Source organism: Trichosurus vulpecula, chromosome 9 (genome assembly GCF_011100635.1).
Source record: "Trichosurus vulpecula isolate mTriVul1 chromosome 9, mTriVul1.pri, whole genome shotgun sequence".
Lineage (NCBI taxonomy): Eukaryota > Metazoa > Chordata > Mammalia > Diprotodontia > Phalangeridae > Trichosurus > Trichosurus vulpecula.
The window spans coordinates 43313327-43330450 of record NC_050581.1 but is presented as its reverse complement, the minus strand read 5'-3'; the positions used below and the strand labels follow the sequence as shown (position 1 = coordinate 43330450).

Sequence of the window (17124 nt, the reverse complement as noted above, 5' to 3'; positions counted from 1 at the left end):
GAGAGTACAGTTCTTATGACCTCCTCCTTCTTTCTCCCCCCTCCCTTTACTTGAGAACATAGCCCTATCAAGAATCTTGCATCCATAGGATTCCAGATTGCTATGGAGCACAAAAATTGTAAATAACAGGGGTTGGGGCGCTTCTAGTTGGTGCCTGAGTCCCCAAATAATGTAATTCTCCCTTAAATGTCCCAGTTCAGGACAGCCCTGATGGTGCCTTAGTTTCCACATCAGAATATAAGAAATGACACTTTAATGGCCTACAGTTAATTTTTTTTTCGTTCTTTTCAAAGTTTACTGATTTATTTTGTGTTTACATCACTTTTATTTCCAAACGTATCCCTCCTTGGTCAACTCTCTCTCCTACCCACCTCTCCATCCTTCTCAATGAGATTTATTTTGAAAACAGCAGAAAGTCTAGTAAGCAAAACGGAAACAAAACATCATAGCAACGTTCCACATCCTCCAACTGCCCATCTCTGCAAAGAAGGGGGAGACACATTTTCAAGCCATTTGAACGCGGATCCAGGATTGGTCATTCTGAGTACACAGCGTTCAATTTCGTGGATGGGGTGGGGAGGGGGGCCTCCGCGTGTTTTCCAATCGTTATGCATTGGGCCTCAGTTTTCCTCATCTGTAAAATGAAAGAGTTAGATGTATTTAATCGCTGTGCTCTGGGCGAGTCAAGCACCGTGGGCCTCAGTTTCCTCATCTGAATAAAGGAGTAGGTGGGACTCGCCAGCCTCTAGGGCCTCTTCCAGCTTTAGATCTAAGCCGTTTTTCTGGTTTTGCCGTCCTCCGTCAGTTCGGAGGAGTTACTTTGTAGCAGTAGCTCCTAGAGCGCAACAGCAGCTTACACGCGAAACCTCCCACCCCCGCCTCGTGGCGCGGAGCTCTCGCCGCCCCACCCCCAGCCCATCAATCCCACCCACCCGGATGGCGCCGGTCCGCCCAACCAGAAAGGAAAGCGTCGGCGCCCCGCCGCACGGGGTGGGACGAGCCGAAGCCCACAGCATGCTCTAGCCCGGAAGCTCGCATTCTCTTCGAGGCGCTCCCTCGTGACTCCTCGGATTGGCTGGGAGCACATGGAAGGGGAGGAGTTTAGCGAGTCAAGTTCCGAGTTCGGGCCGCGAGGAGGCCAGCACTACTTCCGGGGCAAACAGACGTCTTGCTCAGCTGTTCCCATGGCGGCCCCGTTGCTCCACACGCGGCTTTCCACAGACGGGGCTGCAGCCGCTGCCGCCGCCGCTGTGCCAGCCCCGGGCTCCGCCGTCAAGGTTCCCAGGGCTTCGAGGACCAAGTAAGTGGCCGGGGTCCGCTGTCCTTCCCGCCTAGGGGCCTGGATCGGGGGCGTCGGGGTGGGTGGCGGGAGAGGTCCGTGTAGGCGCCGACGGGCTGAGTTTGACGGGGAGACTTTGGATTGGTGAGGGGGCTTGGAGGCTCTGGAGCTGGGGGCTGGCCTGAGGACTTCAGCCTCTGAGTCACCACCTTGGAGTTCCCTTCCCTCCACGGCGCGGGGAGGGCGTCCGGGCTTTCTCTAGCTCCTAACGCCCGGTGTCGTGACCGGTCCTGGTGACTCTGTCCCGTCCCCGCCCCCCCCCCACCCCCCCCCCCGCGCATCCACGTCCGAGCCCTGAAAAGGCCAGTGATCCGCCTTGAATCCAAAGGTATTGATTAAGCGCTTACTGTGTCCGGGTCGCTGTGCTGGGCACTGGGGATACAAAGATAAAATGAAATAGACCCTCTTCCCCTCAGCGAACTTAGTCTTTCTGGGGAGACAGCATATACAAGTACACACACACGTATATATGTATATTAATATTAAGCATTGTCCACGATGCTTTATAAATAGTGTTTCAGCTTGACTTCTGTGCATGAAAATGGAAAATATTTTTGTGTCACTATTTGCTGTGCCATAGTATTTAATGTAGGGCAGCTAGGTGGTGAGGGTGCGGGTCCTGGACTCAGGAAGACTCATCTTCCTGAGTTCAAATCCAGGCTCAAGACACTTTCTAGCCGACCCTGAGAAAGTTTCTGAACCCTCTTTGCCTCAGTTTCCTTATCTGTAAAATGAGCTGGAGAAGGAAATGGCAAATCACTCAAGAATCTTTGCCCAGAAAACCCCAAATGGAGTCACAAAGAGTAGGACACGATGGAACAAAAAGTATTATGTACAATGTTGAAGCCAGAAGCTCGCAGATGTTCTATAATGAAAGTTAAATGTTTGAACGTTATCACTGAAACTGTCATACTATTTATTAATAAAATGATACCTCAGCTACAAAATATGTGTGTAAATTTGTATGTGTTGTCCCTCCAGAGAGATTCTAAGCTTGTTCATGTTTGTGTGTGTTCACATATATGTGTGTATTTACATACATGATAGTATGTATGTAACATCCTTGTGATTTAACCCACATAGAGAACTTCCCAGATGAGAAATCCAGTGCTTGGCACAGTGCCTGGAACATAGTAGGGGCATAATAAATATAGATTGATTGAAATTCCCCTTCCACCTATGCAGGTTGGCACTTTTTCTACAATTCAAAGTCTTGGAGAATTGGCTGGAGGTTAAGTGACTTGCAAAGGGTCACACAGCCAGTATGTTTCAGAGGCAGGACTGGAACCTAAGTCTTCTGCATCTAAAGCTGGCCCTCTCTTTTTTCACTATGCCACATTACCTCTTACAACATATACCCACACTCCACTTTTGGGTGGAGAGGAGGGATGGGCAAGGCTAATGGGTAGGTTGGGGGGGGCAGTCATGAAAAAGCTTCATATAGAAAGTGGCTCTTTTGAGTTTTGAAGGAAACTAAGGATTCTGAGAGTCATGGGTGTGGAAGGAATGAATTTCAAATATTGTATACATCCTGTATGGAGGCACTGAAAGTTTTATGAGGAGCAGCCATAAAAAAATAACCAGTAAGAAGTCCTGTTAGGTTAGACTGTAAAGTGTGGGGAGGGGAATAATGTAGTAAGTCTGGAAAGGTAGTTTGGGTCCAGGTTGTGAAGGGTTTTAAATGCTAAACAGTTTTGTATTTGACTAGTGATAAAAGTAATAAGATGATGAAGAGTTTTTGAATAGGGCAGTGGCATGGTCAGACACAGTTACACTTTAGGAAAATCACTGGCACCTTTATGGGGGCCAATATGTATTAAAAGAGGAGGTAGACTTGAGGCAAGGAAACCAGTTAAGTGGATATTGCAATAGTCCAGGCAAGAGGTGATCAACTAGGGTGGTATCTTGTGCATAAATTGACAAGGCTTGGGAAGGATAGGGAGAGAAATTTCATTAGTGTAGGGAACCTCAAGTGAGGAAATTCCCTCTGTTAATGCAGCCCTCTTTGCAACGTAACAGAGTTGGTTTAGAGCCATGAGAAATTAACTGATTTGCCCAGGGTCATAGCCACTTTATTTCAGAGGTGGGACCTGGCTTCAGGGTTCTGTCTTTATCCATTCGGCCATAAGAGTTTCTTCAAATCACTTTCCAGTGCTTATTATAGTTCTTCTGTATCTCAGTCCCTTACTAAATTGTATAAACTCCTTGAGGCTTATGACTGTATCCTCTTGTATCCTTATTGCCTTCAGCACTAAGGATGTTGAAGAAAATGTGAATTGAATTTGAATGACTACCTAGATGTTTTCTGCACAGAAAGTACAATAAGTTTTCTTTTTCATTAAAAGAATTTTAAAAGAATAAAATTTTTAAAAATTTTGAATGGCTTGCATTTTTTGTTTTCTTTCTTTAAATTGCTTCTTGTTTTATTTTTTTTTTTAAGTTAGCAATTTGGTACTATGGTCGAAAGGCTATAAAACTGTGCGTACCCTTTGATCCAGCAAATACCACTACTACGAGGTCTGTATCCCAAACAGATCATTAAAAAAGGGAAAAGGACCCACGTGTACAAAAATATTTATAGCAGTTCTTTTTGTGGTGGCAAAGAATTGGAAATTGAGGGGATGCCTATCAATTGGGGAATAGCTGAACAAATTGTGGTATATGAATGTAATGGAATACTGTTTTGTTATAAGAAATGATGAACAGGTGGATTTCAGAAAAACATGGAAAGACTTACATGAACTGATGCTGAGTGAAGTGAGCAGAAGGAAGAGAATATCATACATGGTAAAACATGTGACGATCAACTATGAGAGATTTAACTCTTCTCAGCAATATAGTGATCTAAGACAATTCCAAAAGACCCATGATGGAAAATGCTATCTACATGCAGAGAAAGAACTATGGAGTCTGAATGCAGATTAAAACAGACTATTTTCACTTTTTTCCTTTTCTCGTGGTTTTTTCCTTTTGTTCTGATTCTTTCACAACGTGACTATTGTGGAAATATGTTCAACATGATTATACATGTATAACCTAAAAAAGGGTTTTATTTAATGTGGAAGAGAAATTAATGAGAATGCTTTGGCTTTTTGATGGGCTGCATTGTTTTCTATTTTCTGTTTCTATTTCTGCTTTAATATCTTGGATTTTTGCTTTTTAGAATTTCAGACATGCTTGCATTGGAGAAGGACTTCCTCAGTTCCCCACCAAAAAAAACTGTTCGGTTCGGTGGGACTGTGACAGACATCTTGCTAAAATATAAAAAGGTAAAAAAAAATTTGTGGCATTTTAATTTGGCTTTTCTCAGATTACTTCAGACACAAACAGGACATTTTTGTGATTGTTGCATTTTTAGTTGACATTCTGTCTAGTATAACATTTATGTTAAAGTATCTGTACATATTAGTCAAACTAGACTATGATATCAATTTTTTTACTTCATTAGAAAATTTTTTTATATCAAGATAATACCTGGCAGCTGTAAATTGGGAAACTGGCCAATTCTTTGCTTGAATTAAGCCCTTTATTAATGCAAACAAAATACTTGCTTTAGCATCAGAAGGGTTTTAAATCTGCTGTCCATGGATAGATTTCAGGGGGTCTGTGAACTTGGGTAGGTAAAAAACTAGGTCTTTATTTTCGTTAACCTTTGATTTCCTTTGTAACAAGAGGTATTTTATTTTATTAATTTAAAAAAGATTTTGAGGAGTCCGTAGTTTTTACCAAAGGTGCCCATGACACACAAAAAACATTAAGAAACTGTACTTCAGCAGAATCCCTTTCAGGTCTTTAGATGTGAACAAATTCCATGAATTACCTTGTTTTAGGTGAGGTTTTTAAAAAAAAAATTGTTTGAAAGTGGTACCATTCTTAACAGAAAGGAGAAGCAATAGAAGAGTTCTAGGCAAGGGTAGGAAAGCTCAATAATTTTTAACCTCCTTCTGAATTAGAGCTTCACATGGTAGTTTATTGCAAATTTTGGAAACATAAAGAATATCCACATTCAAATAAAATTTAAAAGCCAAAGATATCATCTGAGTATTTGAAGGATCATGTCTAACTTTTAAAATACAGTGTCTGCCATATTTTGGCAGGGGACAATCACTTCTCCCCTTCATTCATCATAGGGCATTGAATTGACCAGTATTTTTATAAACCAATTCTGAGCATGGTATGAATATTATTGTATTATATCAGATTCTTTGGTAGGAAACTAGAAGTATAATCCTTCCCTCTCTTTTTTCTATTTAAGGGTGACACAAATGATTTTGAGTTGTTGAAACACCAATTGTCAGATCCAGACATAAAGGTAAGGTATTTTGTAAGAGATCTGTTTAAATCTGGAGTAATACAATAGTTTACTGACCATTAAACCCTTCCTTTGGTCTTTCTTAATTCAGATTGGATCTACAGATTGCTGTGACAGTAATCTTCTTAATTCACAGCTCTGATCATGTTTTCTTGCTAAAAAATTTCAGTGGTTCTTTCTTCATTGCCTTTTGAATAGTCTAAACTCGTAAAAGTTCTGTAGGAGCTCAAACCTATTTTGTCTTGATAATAATCACATTTACGTAGGTTTGCAAAACATTTTATCTCCTTCCATTCCTCTTCATACATTCAGTGCTTTAGCTAAATATGTCTTGTACTCCAGCCAAACCATCATGGTTAAGACTCCCCAAACTTGTTTTTCTTTTTGCTGCTTGGTTTCCTTTTTCTTCTGGAGCTTTCTATACATGAAATGCATTCATGTCCTATCTACATATTTTAAACTCCATCCAGTCCTTCAGGACCTAGTTCAGGTACCATTTCCTTCATGAAGTCTTCCCTGATATCCTCCTGATGGAATTTCTGACTCTTGTTATGGATCTCTTTGAATATGTTTTTTATCATATGACACTTAATATTTAGGTCAGGTATCCTGAGCATTGTGGTGTGTAGTATAAGATGTTCATTTCAATCTCATTTCTAACAAAGCGCTTTCCATTTTTCTGGGAGTTCTTGTTAAATCTGGATTTCTTAAGTAATTTATGTCCTCAGGTTCATTGAACTTTAGGGCATTGAGTTTAATTATTATTGATTTTTCCTACATCTGGGCTATTCCACTGATATGCTTTTCAGCTAGTACCAAATTGTTTTGAAGATGACTGCTTTATGGTATAGAAGTTCACTTCCCTCTTCATTTCTCTTTTGTTACCTTTGAGATTTTTGATCTTTTGTCCTCCAACTGAGGTTTGTTATGTTTTTGTCTTGCTCTATAAAGTAGCTCCTTGGTAGTATGATTGGCATCATATTAAATCAAAATTAATTTAATATCATTTATTATATAGGCATGACACAACCATGAGCATTAAACATCTCTAGTTAAATTTAAAGAATGTTTGGTTTTGATTAAATTAAAACATTTTTGCACAAACAAAAGCAATTCAGCTAAAATTAGAAGAGAAGCAGGTAAATGGGGAAAAATATCTTTACAATAAGTTTCTCAGATGTGTCTCTTTTCTAGGCTTAATAGAGAATTGAGGCAAATTTATAAGAGCAAGAGCCATTCCTCAGTTGATAAATGGTCAAAGGACATAAACAGGCAGTTTTCAGAAGAAGAAATACAAGTTGTCAATAGTCATGAGAAAAAACATATTCTAAGTCACTAATAATTAGAGACATGCAAATTAAAACAACTAGCTATTCTGGAAAGCAGTTTTCAGAAAAAAAATCATTTGAGGGTAATGCCTTCAGAGCCTAGCATAGTACCTTGTATGCTGTAGATTTTGATTTTTGTTAAAAGTTTAATTTTTTTTGATAATTAGAAAAGTTGTATCCATTTTTTAAAACTGCTAAAATATTCTTTAGATATTATGAAGTTAGGGTTTGTTTTGGAGGCATTTGAGCTCCTTAGTATAGTTTTTGAATAGAGCATTAACTTCAAGTAAGTGAATTAATAATGAAGACAAGTTTATGGATTTAGTTCACATGTAGGACAGTTAGGTTCACAAAAAATCTGTTTCCCAGACAGCCTCCATAATTACAACTAGCCATGTCCCCAAATGTGTGGTTGCAAGGTTGCTTTGAATCCAGAAGGCAGGCTCAAATAATGATGGGTTATTAGCCTCTTTGTATTGACAGCACCTAATAATTTAAACCACCTTCACTTGTCTGCCTCCCTCTCCCATCCCCTTTTCTATGATGTTAGCATTAGAAACAGGAAATATCAAATAGGGAAAGAGGAATGTCATGGAGAGAGAGCTGGATTTGCAGTCAGAGGACCTGAGACAGTAATCTCAATTTGCTACTTCATATGTGGCATTAGAGAAGTCATTTAACTCTTTTTGGGCCTTAGTTTCCTCAGGCATGTAACAGGTGATCTCTAAAGCTCCTTCCAGCTCTAAATCTCTGATCCTAAATCATAGAATCAAACCTTACCTAGACTACTCCAAGAATGAGGTGGTGGTATTGAATATTTTGGACAATGAATTAACAGTCTGTACATACTTACTGAGTACCTACTATGTGCAAGGCTTGGGGGATACAATTAAATCTTTGATTCAAGATTCTGAACATCACTTAATCATTAATAATGCATTATATGTAAATTTAGAAAATATGAAAGTTGGCCTGTATTTATAGCTACTAGACTTCATTACATGCTCTTGAAATATGTTGTTTTGGGGAAAAAATTCTCCCTGTTATTATATTTTCTTGGAATGTGCCTCTGTTTCTAAAAGCGGACCATAAAAAAGTATTTGTGAAACTAGTTCTAATATTAACATGTTTTGTGTACAAATATGAATTCAGAGAAAAATGTAGGCAGGTGGCTTTTTAAGAATTTTTATTTGAGATTGCAGCAATTTTGTGTTACATATTAGAGGCACTTAACAAATATTTAATTGGGTTAAAATGTGATACTTTTTGCTGCTTAATTATGGACAAATGTAAACAGGATCCTAATCAACTTTGTCTTGGAAATTTAAATTGTTCATGCTGAGTTTTTTTTTTAATTGAAAAACTTGAACTCTCTTCTCCCTTTTCCCCCAATAGGCTACATTGCTCATTATTTATATAAAGATTCGTATAATTTCTGAATTGCTGATTTCTTTGCTGTTGAATTTTCTGATTTGTTTGTTAAAAAATAAGTGATTCTGAGAGGAATTTGTTTTAAAAATTATATAAATTCAAATATAGGAAAAGTAGCTTTGATAGAGATTCTTACCTGAGAATCTTCTTTACCCTTTTTATAATTAAATTGAAAAGTTTTAGTGTCGTTGCTCTTTGCCAGTCTCTAAATTTAAAGAGAACTAGTTTCTAATTCGTAAATGTTGTTACTCCAAGATGTAGCTATGTCCCTTCATTATTATGTTTTTTCATTATTTAAGAATTTATGGGTTTTGGAAATATTTTTTTCTGAATGAGAGAAATATTTTTATTTGTGGAATTTCAGGATGCCCAGATTATTAACTGGCTATTAGAGTTTCGAAATTCAGTCACATACTTGACAAAAGACTTTGAACAGCTTATCAGCATTTTATTGGTAAGTACTATCTGGACATTGACTTCAATGACTAGTAATTTGATCTTTAAAAGAGATGTGAACAAACATGACTAACATGGAAATATGTTTCAGATGACTATATCAAATTGATTTCCTTCTCAATGAGTGGGGGAGGGAAGGGAGAGAATTTGGACCTCAAAAAATTTTAAAAACAAATGTTAAAAATTATTTTTACATGTAATTGGGGAAAAAAATAAAATATTAAATAAAAGAGATGCAAACCTTGGTTGAACTAAATGTCATTTTCCCCCTTCTTCAAACTAGAAATTGCCATGGTTAAAAAGGAGCCAAGAAGTGTTGGAGGAATATTTGGCTTTTCTTGGAAATCTTGTTTCAGCACAGACTGTCTATCTTAGACCGTGTCTCAGCATGATTGTTTCTCATTTTATACCTTGTAAGTATATACTTTTTCCGTAACACGATTTTCCTTTTATGCCTTGTTATTTCTTACAAAACCGTCTTAGATCAACTTTAAGACATTACCCACATCTTTAAAATTAATAGCCACTGGATATTTCAGTGTATATTTTGGCTACAGTGCTGGTTAGAGTATTAGCAAGTAAGGTACTGTGGCATAGTAGATTGAGGGCTTAAGGTCAGGAATATCTGCCATCGAATCATTTCTCAGACATGTATTAGCTATGAGACTGTGGGCAAGTCACCCTCTCATCTGTTCTGTACGTATCTTGCATGTTCCTAATTATTTTCATGTTTGTCTTCCCCCATTGGACGTAAGCTCGAGGACAGGGATTTGTACCCCTGACTTTTCTTTGTATCCTCACCTCTTAGTCCAGTTACCACTTGATAAATGCTTATTGATTGATCTGACTTCTCAGGGCCCCAGGCAACTTTCTAAGACTATCAATTACAGTTACTGCATTAATGGAGGAAATTTCTACATTGAGAGCTGAAATCACAAGACAATATCCTCTTCTACCACCTTCCTCTCCCTCCCACTTCCTCTAAAAACAAGGCTTTGTTTCATGTCGGTTCCATTGCAGTGAAATTTTTTGAACTATCTAAATTTCTTATATTCATGTACCATGATTTTTTTTGTTCTTCAATCAGTGGCATTTGCTTTGTTTCAAATTCTTTGTTATTACAAAAATGCTGCCTAGAACATTTTGGTATACGTGGGACTTTTGTTCTTTAACCTTTTAGGGGTGTATGCCTGGTCCTGGGATCTCTAATTCTAGGGATGTGGACTTTTTAATCACTTTTTTTATTGTAGTTGCAAAATTCTTTCCAGAATATCACCTTTTGCTTCTAAAGCTGATTTTTGGCTGGAAAATGTTAACATCATCGAAAGTAAACAAAAATTTAATGTTTACTAAAGACTTTGAGGTAGCTTAGAGGTCATTGAAATGATTAATTGTTTTCTATAAGGAAATTTGTCAAGGAAATAAAGGTGTCTGGTTAAAGTTTCTTGAACATCTCTCAAGAGACTTGGACCATTCAAATCATTACTAAGAAGTCCTAAGTTTTAAGAGTAATAAAGTTTAGTCAAATTTATGGTACCCTAAAATTATATTTCTTTTATGTACATATGATATATTGGACCCCTTGTATAATCAGTCTCTTCATGTATGTGTTTCGTTTTACACACACAAAATATGCCCATTTTTAAGATTGAGCATAAGCATATAGAATGTTTTTGTGATGTTGTTGGACTTATGTGATGCAAAGTCCTTGACCTAGAATGTGACCTCTTATAACTTTTCATATTAGAAAATGTGATTTGCTTTCTGTGAAAATTTCCCCAAATCAATTTTAATGAAAGAGAAACTTTGATGTTTTCATAAGTATTTGAAATGTAGCAGAAATAATTTAAGTAAAATGGTGAATGAGTGTGAGAAAGTGTTATTTGAATCCAAGGAAAGTGTTCAAATTAGATAATAGTAAACTTATGACTTGCTAATTTACATTGCAGTACCAACCACTGTGTGCAATAAAGGTAGTATCCAGTTTGTAAAAAAGTTGTGTTCCAAAAGTTTGTTTCTGAATCACTTATTTGAAACAACCTACTTTCCTCCATGGAAACAATGTGCTATCTTGTGGCTACATTTCCAGGAAGAGCCACAAAAGTCATAATGTAGCCAAAGTAAAGGGCTAGCCTGATTTCTGAGTCCTGGGGGTCAGGACTTGTAGGAAGAATAAAAAGCATTTCCCTCCCCCATTTATTGAGTCCATGGCTGGTCCTAGTTATAGTTTTGAAATAAGTACAGTTTGCTGTTTTCCACTTCTTTTTCTGTTACTTGCTCCATATATTGTTCTCTCCTCAGCTTTCACTGTGTCTATATGTTTTCTTAAGCCCTCCTACTTTGAGAGGGTGCATAGGTGCTACCTCTCAAACTTTTCATACTCCACAATTATTTAACTCTTCTTCTCAATCACAATTCTTATTCTCTCACTTTGGATGCGGTTGAGGTTGGCTAGATGTTAGGAAAGCAGTTTTATTAAACTAATTTGCATTAAGATGTGGGTTTTCAACCAGTCCAATCTCTAGCTGGCTGTCAGTTTATCTTAGGACACACATTTTCAAGTGGTATGGGAGAAATATTTTTGATTAAGCTTCCTGCTGGTGGCTCTATGTAAGGCTCTGTGGTATTTCATAATTCTCAGAAGGATTCACAAAGAGCAAAACAGTACTTGTTCAATTCAACCTGCAGTTATTAAGTGGGCAAAACACTGCTTAATCACTAAAAGATACAGAAATAAATAATGGCAAAATTCTTGCCCTTTAAAGAATTTGCAATCTAATAATCTTTATCTGGTCTTAGATGAAGGACAGGATGACCACCAGTGAGGCATTTGGGGCTAATCTGGGAGTTGAGTTCCCATACACATAGCTGCCTTTTACATCTTCTCCCCATCCTCCTCTTCTAAACCTAAAGATTCACTTAAAACTTCGATTCTTTTCCTCTAATAGCTTTCATGTCAGCAGTGATGTGGAATGGATAGAGAGACAGATACATATATTTATGAGCAGTTATTTGTAAATGGAGGTGTCTTATATGTTGGGAACTATTGGTATATTGTTAACATATTGTATAGTAAACTGCAAAGTAATTTATAGTTAATTCTTTGAAGGGCTTTTATCTTACATTCTGAGAAAATAATATATTAGTTTAACCAAATACTAGGGTTTTTTTTTATTTCTAGCTTAAAAACAGCTTTTATAAAATGTTTTTTTTTCATTTTATTTTGTAATGTATGAGTCTGTCCAAGCAGCTATGTCAAGACAGTAGAAAAAAATAACAGACTACTTTAAAATTGTGTTCCTAACAGCTCGAGTAATCATCAAAGAAGGTGATATGACTATATCAGATTCGGATGATGAAGATGATAGTAAGTCCTAAAATACAACTAAAGTTAAAAAAAAAAACCCAAACCTTTTAGACTGAGTGACGTGAGGTAAATGGTATCAGAAATTCCAAAGTGAATTTGCAGTATTGTGAATGAAAAACTGGTTGTGTTCATGTTCATATGATTTCTCTTTTGAAGTAGTATAGATTACCTATTTGACTAGATTCTATAGTAGCTTCGAACACATAATTTTAGTTTCTTGCTTGACCCCATCAGTTCGGGTCCATTACCTAGTGCTAGGATAATAGAAAAAGATTCTTGACTTTCCTGGGCCTGAGTTTTCTCATCTGTAAAAGGTCAGGGAGTTGGACTGTGACCTCTTAGGACCCTTCCAATCCTAACATCTTAGTACTATGTTTATTTCGTTTTGACCAGGCCCTGTAATGTTTATACTCTCTCCATATTCTCCTAGTATTTTTGCATTTCTATCCTTATACGTTAGATCATAAATTCCTTGAGGGAAGTGACTATCTTTTGACACTTTTTGTATTCCTCACCTTAATAAATGTTGATTGATAAATTGATTGAAAAGTCCGCCTCCTTCACTTATTAGATTATGAACTCCTTGGACTTGCAGGAAGTGTATCACTTTTACCCTTTGTGTCTTCTAGTACCTATCACAATGTTATACATAGATTAGGTGCTTAATAAGTAAATATTTGTTAAGCTGAACATATACTATTTTGTTCTCACTCTTTGTAGATCTTCCTGCAAATTTTGATACATGTCATAGAGCCTTACAATTAATAGCAAGATATGTCCCCTCGTGAGTATATTTTCGTCTTTTCTCATTTTTAAAAATTGTGGCATTTTATTCTAGTATCTCTGATAAAGGCCTCATCTCTAAAATATACAGGGAACTGAGCCAAATATATAGGAATACAAGCCATTCCCCAATTGAGAAATGGTCAAAGGATATGAACAGGCAGTTTTCAGAGGAAGAAATGAAAGCTATCTACAGGCATATGGAAAAATGCTCTGGATCGCTGCTGATTAGAGAAATGCAAATCAAAACAACTCTTAGATACCACATCTCTCCTGTCAGATTGGCTAAAATAACAAATCAGGAGAATGATAAATGCTGGAAAGGATGTGGGGAAATTGGAACATTGTTGCATTGCTGGTGGAGTTGTGAGCTGATCCAGCCATTTTGGAGGGCGGTTTGGAACTATGCCCAAAGGGCTATAGAAATGTTCATACCCTTTGACCCAGCAATACCACTTCTAGGGTTGTATCCCAAAGAAATCACGCAAGCGGGAAAAGGACCCATATGTACAAGAATATTTATAGCAGCTCTTTTTGTGGTAGCCAAGAATTGGAAATCAAAGGGATGCCCATCAATTGGGGAATGGCTGAATGAAGGTGTGTGAAGGTCTATATCCAGAGAAAGAACTATGAAGTATGAATGCAGATTGAGGCACACTTCATGCTTGCCTTTTTCCCCCTTTCTTTTTCTCTTTTGTTTTTGTTTTTGGGTTTTGTTTGGGTTTTTTTTGGTTCTGTTTCTTCTTGTGTGGAAGGGGAGGTAAAGTCCAGAAATTGGGAAGCAGAGCCTCAGAGCTAGAGGTGGAAATGAAGGTTGACTGGCCTTAGCCCCTCTTCCAAATCGAGGCCCGAGTAGGAACTCACTAATGGGAAATAGAGACCAGCCTGACAAGGGGACGTTCTATGATGATAATATTGCAAGGTCCAGTGGATGTTCTAGACTGAGGAGGCCCCAGGCACTGGGAGTTATTGCAGCATGAGGGACACTGAGGCATAGTGGCAAAGGCCAAGAGAATACAGGCAAAGGTAGGAGGGGAAGTTTTGTTTTTTCACCATGAACCTCTCAACAAAGATAAAATATGGATTAAAACTTAGCTCAATAAAGATATGCAATATGAATTGAGAATTTTAGATAAAAGAATGTAAGCTACTCTATCCCATTCCCTTTTCCATCAGTATATTATTAATAAAGAAATATTTTTATAGTTGTAGGCAGTGTGCATACCAATTTTGTTTTCTTGATTTACATCATTTCCTCTAAGTCTAGAAAGCTTTTTTTCTATAATGTTGCAAACCTTTTGATAAAACACTTAAATGGTGGGGGGATTTTTAAATTTGGGGAAGAAATTATATGCTTATATCCCTGTGCTTCCTGGAATTAAGACTAGAAATTCCAGCTCATGGAGTTTGATGATAATTTAAAAATTTTTTACTAATCTTCTCTGTCTGTTTTCTTATAGAACACCATGGTTTCTCATGCCGATACTTGTAGAAAAATTTCCTTTTATTCGAAAATCAGAGAGAGTTTTGGTAAGAATATTTTAAATAGCAATATGGTGGAGAAACTCAGCATCTCGTGAGATTTTAGTTCTGCATGTTTTATTTATCACTAGTTGCATTGTTATGGTAATACTCTTAGCCTAAGGCTCCTAAATTCCTTTCCTAGCATCATTTTGACTAAGGATAAAACTTCTAATCTTCATCTTCCTTATTACTTAGAAATCAGGGTCAGCACCTTGCAGATACTTTTAGAGAACTAATGTTTATTACAGATATTAATTATTGAAAGTTGCTGCACATTGATGTTGTTAGTGTACATTAGCAACAAGAACAGCATTTACTGATTGCCTACAGAGCATTGTATCAGGAACCAAGGGAGATAGCAGATGTGTGTGAGATACCCTCTGTCCCGGGGAGCTTAAGATATACCAGAGAGACAGGATAACAGAGGTCAAAGTTCAGTTAGATCAAGAGATAAATACTTAAGGCTAGAAAGGTATAGAGCATGGTGGATTGTAAAAGGACTCGGCTGCTAGGGAGCAGAATTTGAACAGTTCACTAGGCAATAGACTACATATTTTTTTACATGAAAGTGACACAGCTTTGTTGTTATCTGGTATAGGTAAATCCTGATAAGATCGCAAATGGTTTTCTCTGAAATATTAAGGGGATCAGTATGGCATTTTCCTTTGTTTTTAGTGGTCCCTTATAAGCTTCATGTGTACTCTCCTATTATATTTACAAGTATAGTTCCTACCTTTTTATAGTTCACTTCTTAAATCCTGGAAATTAAGGGGATTTACTTATTCAGGGTTTTTAATGCTTTTATTTTACAGGAATGCTATGTCCACAATCTGTTAAGGATTAGTGTATATTTTCCAACCTTGCGACCTGAAATTTTGGAACTTGTTGTTGAGAAGCTTCTCAAGATGGATGTAAGTGTTGAACAATTGATTGTCAGAACTAGTTGCTAGCAATCTTATACTTTTCAAAGTGTAGTATTGTAATACTCCTTGTTGGAAACAGGGTTGATTAAGCCCCTGACCATTTTAGTGCCTAATATAAAGGCTGTGTGCCAAGTGCCACAGAAGTCATGTTCTAATATTATACTTTGGTCTGAAAGAGACCTTGGTTTCTTGAAAATTATCCAACAACTGCAAGGTTTGGCAGGTCCTGCCAAGCTACAAAGGCTTCACATAAAGGCCTGATGAAGGGCTAAATGTCTTGTCCAGAGAACAGCCCAGCTAAGTTGAAGACACAGCACCAAATATGCCCTTAAATTTCATCGCCTTGTAACTAATCAAAAGAATAGCTGTTTTCAGAGGAAGAAATCTTGTTCTGTAAGGAGTGATAGATGAGAGCTAATGTGGCATAATGGAGAGAGGACTGGCTGTGCACTCTCAGCAGGAAACCTCTCAGTGCCTCAGGCAGTACTCTGAGATACTAAAAATGATTGCAAATCTGCATTGGTAGAGGACATGTTATTGGACAGTCTTTATACTCATGGGTCTGGAATTAAAAAGGGTAGTGACAACTATGAAGAATTCAGAGAAGTGTAGAAAGATGGGTGTGAACTCATGTAGGATGAAGAATGTGGAACCAAAGGAATGTTACACTAAAGAGTCATGTACAAATGACTGCAACAATGTAAGTGAAATTAGCTACAGAAATATACAATGTATCTTTTTAAAACTCTAAGCTACAAAAATGGAAAGTGTCATGACTGCATTGCTGTCACTCTTTTAGATAGTTTGGTTTGACTTTTTTTTTCTGTGGGAAGATCTGCAGGGGTGGGGGAGAGGAGGGGGTTGAAGAGGATGTAGTAGGCCAAAGCAAAATGTAGCAGCAACCCAAACATCATCTATTGAGTCTGTCTTCCTGCCCTGGTGAAAGCAGATCTTTCATGTATCTAGGTGGCACAGTGTAGATAGAATACTAGACCACTCTTATGATCCTGGGCTTGTCCCTCAACTTGGGTGCCTTGGATTTATCATCTGTAAAATGGAGATGGTGATAGCACCTACCTCCCAGGGTTGGTAGGCTCAAATGAGGTATTTGTAAGATGCTTTGCAAACCTTAAAGCCCTATATAAGTGCTAGCTATTACTATTACTGCTGCTGCTGCTACCAGTACTACTACTACTACTACCACTACCACCACTACCACCACTGTTTATTCTGTAGGAACTCAGTTATTGCTAATTAAACTGACCCAAAGGGTTTGATTTATTTATTAGAAATGAGAAGTTTAAAACTCAAAGCTGAAATTCAAATTATAGTGAGGCAATTTCCTGTACATTGCACCACTAATATGACCATTATTAAATGTTTGACATATTGTAACTTGTATGCAGAATTAAACTTCGATGTTACTTTTATTTAGTTTTATTTTTGGTTCCAAATTCTCTTTTGCCATTCCCCTCCTTTGCCAATTGAGAAGGCAAGAAAAATAAAGCCTATTATTATAAGTCTGTATAGTCATGCAAAATAAATTTCTGTATTACCTTTGTTTAAAAAAGAGAGAGAGAACATAGTCTTTGATCTGCATTCTTGAGTCCATCAGCTTTCTATCTAGATGTGGAAAGTATGTTTCAGTGAACCTTTTGGAA

At 37.4% G+C, this 17124-nt stretch overlaps 1 protein-coding gene and 1 long non-coding RNA gene across 2 annotated transcripts in view; one reads left to right on the top strand and one right to left on the bottom strand.

The window, feature by feature from the left end:
- Nucleotides 1–266: 266 nt before the first annotated feature.
- Nucleotides 267–1042, bottom strand: LOC118830507. The gene is made up of 2 exons (XR_005009082.1): nucleotides 933–1042; nucleotides 267–634 (listed from the first exon to the last, which is right to left on the bottom strand). It is a non-coding gene; the product is annotated as an uncharacterized LOC118830507 (long non-coding RNA).
- Nucleotides 1043–1112: 70 nt separating this feature from the next.
- The window catches only part of RRN3 (RRN3 homolog, RNA polymerase I transcription factor), a 32378-nt gene continuing 16366 nt past the window's right edge, over nucleotides 1113–17124 (top strand). Inside the window, exons 1-9 of the mRNA XM_036739206.1 lie at nucleotides 1113–1300; nucleotides 4503–4608; nucleotides 5595–5651; nucleotides 8775–8864; nucleotides 9150–9279; nucleotides 12174–12233; nucleotides 12954–13017; nucleotides 14477–14546; nucleotides 15353–15451. Of these exons, the coding sequence (XP_036595101.1) occupies nucleotides 1185–1300; nucleotides 4503–4608; nucleotides 5595–5651; nucleotides 8775–8864; nucleotides 9150–9279; nucleotides 12174–12233; nucleotides 12954–13017; nucleotides 14477–14546; nucleotides 15353–15451 (792 nt within the window). The 5' untranslated portion in view covers nucleotides 1113–1184. The remainder of the gene's footprint in view (nucleotides 1301–4502; nucleotides 4609–5594; nucleotides 5652–8774; nucleotides 8865–9149; nucleotides 9280–12173; nucleotides 12234–12953; nucleotides 13018–14476; nucleotides 14547–15352; nucleotides 15452–17124) is intronic.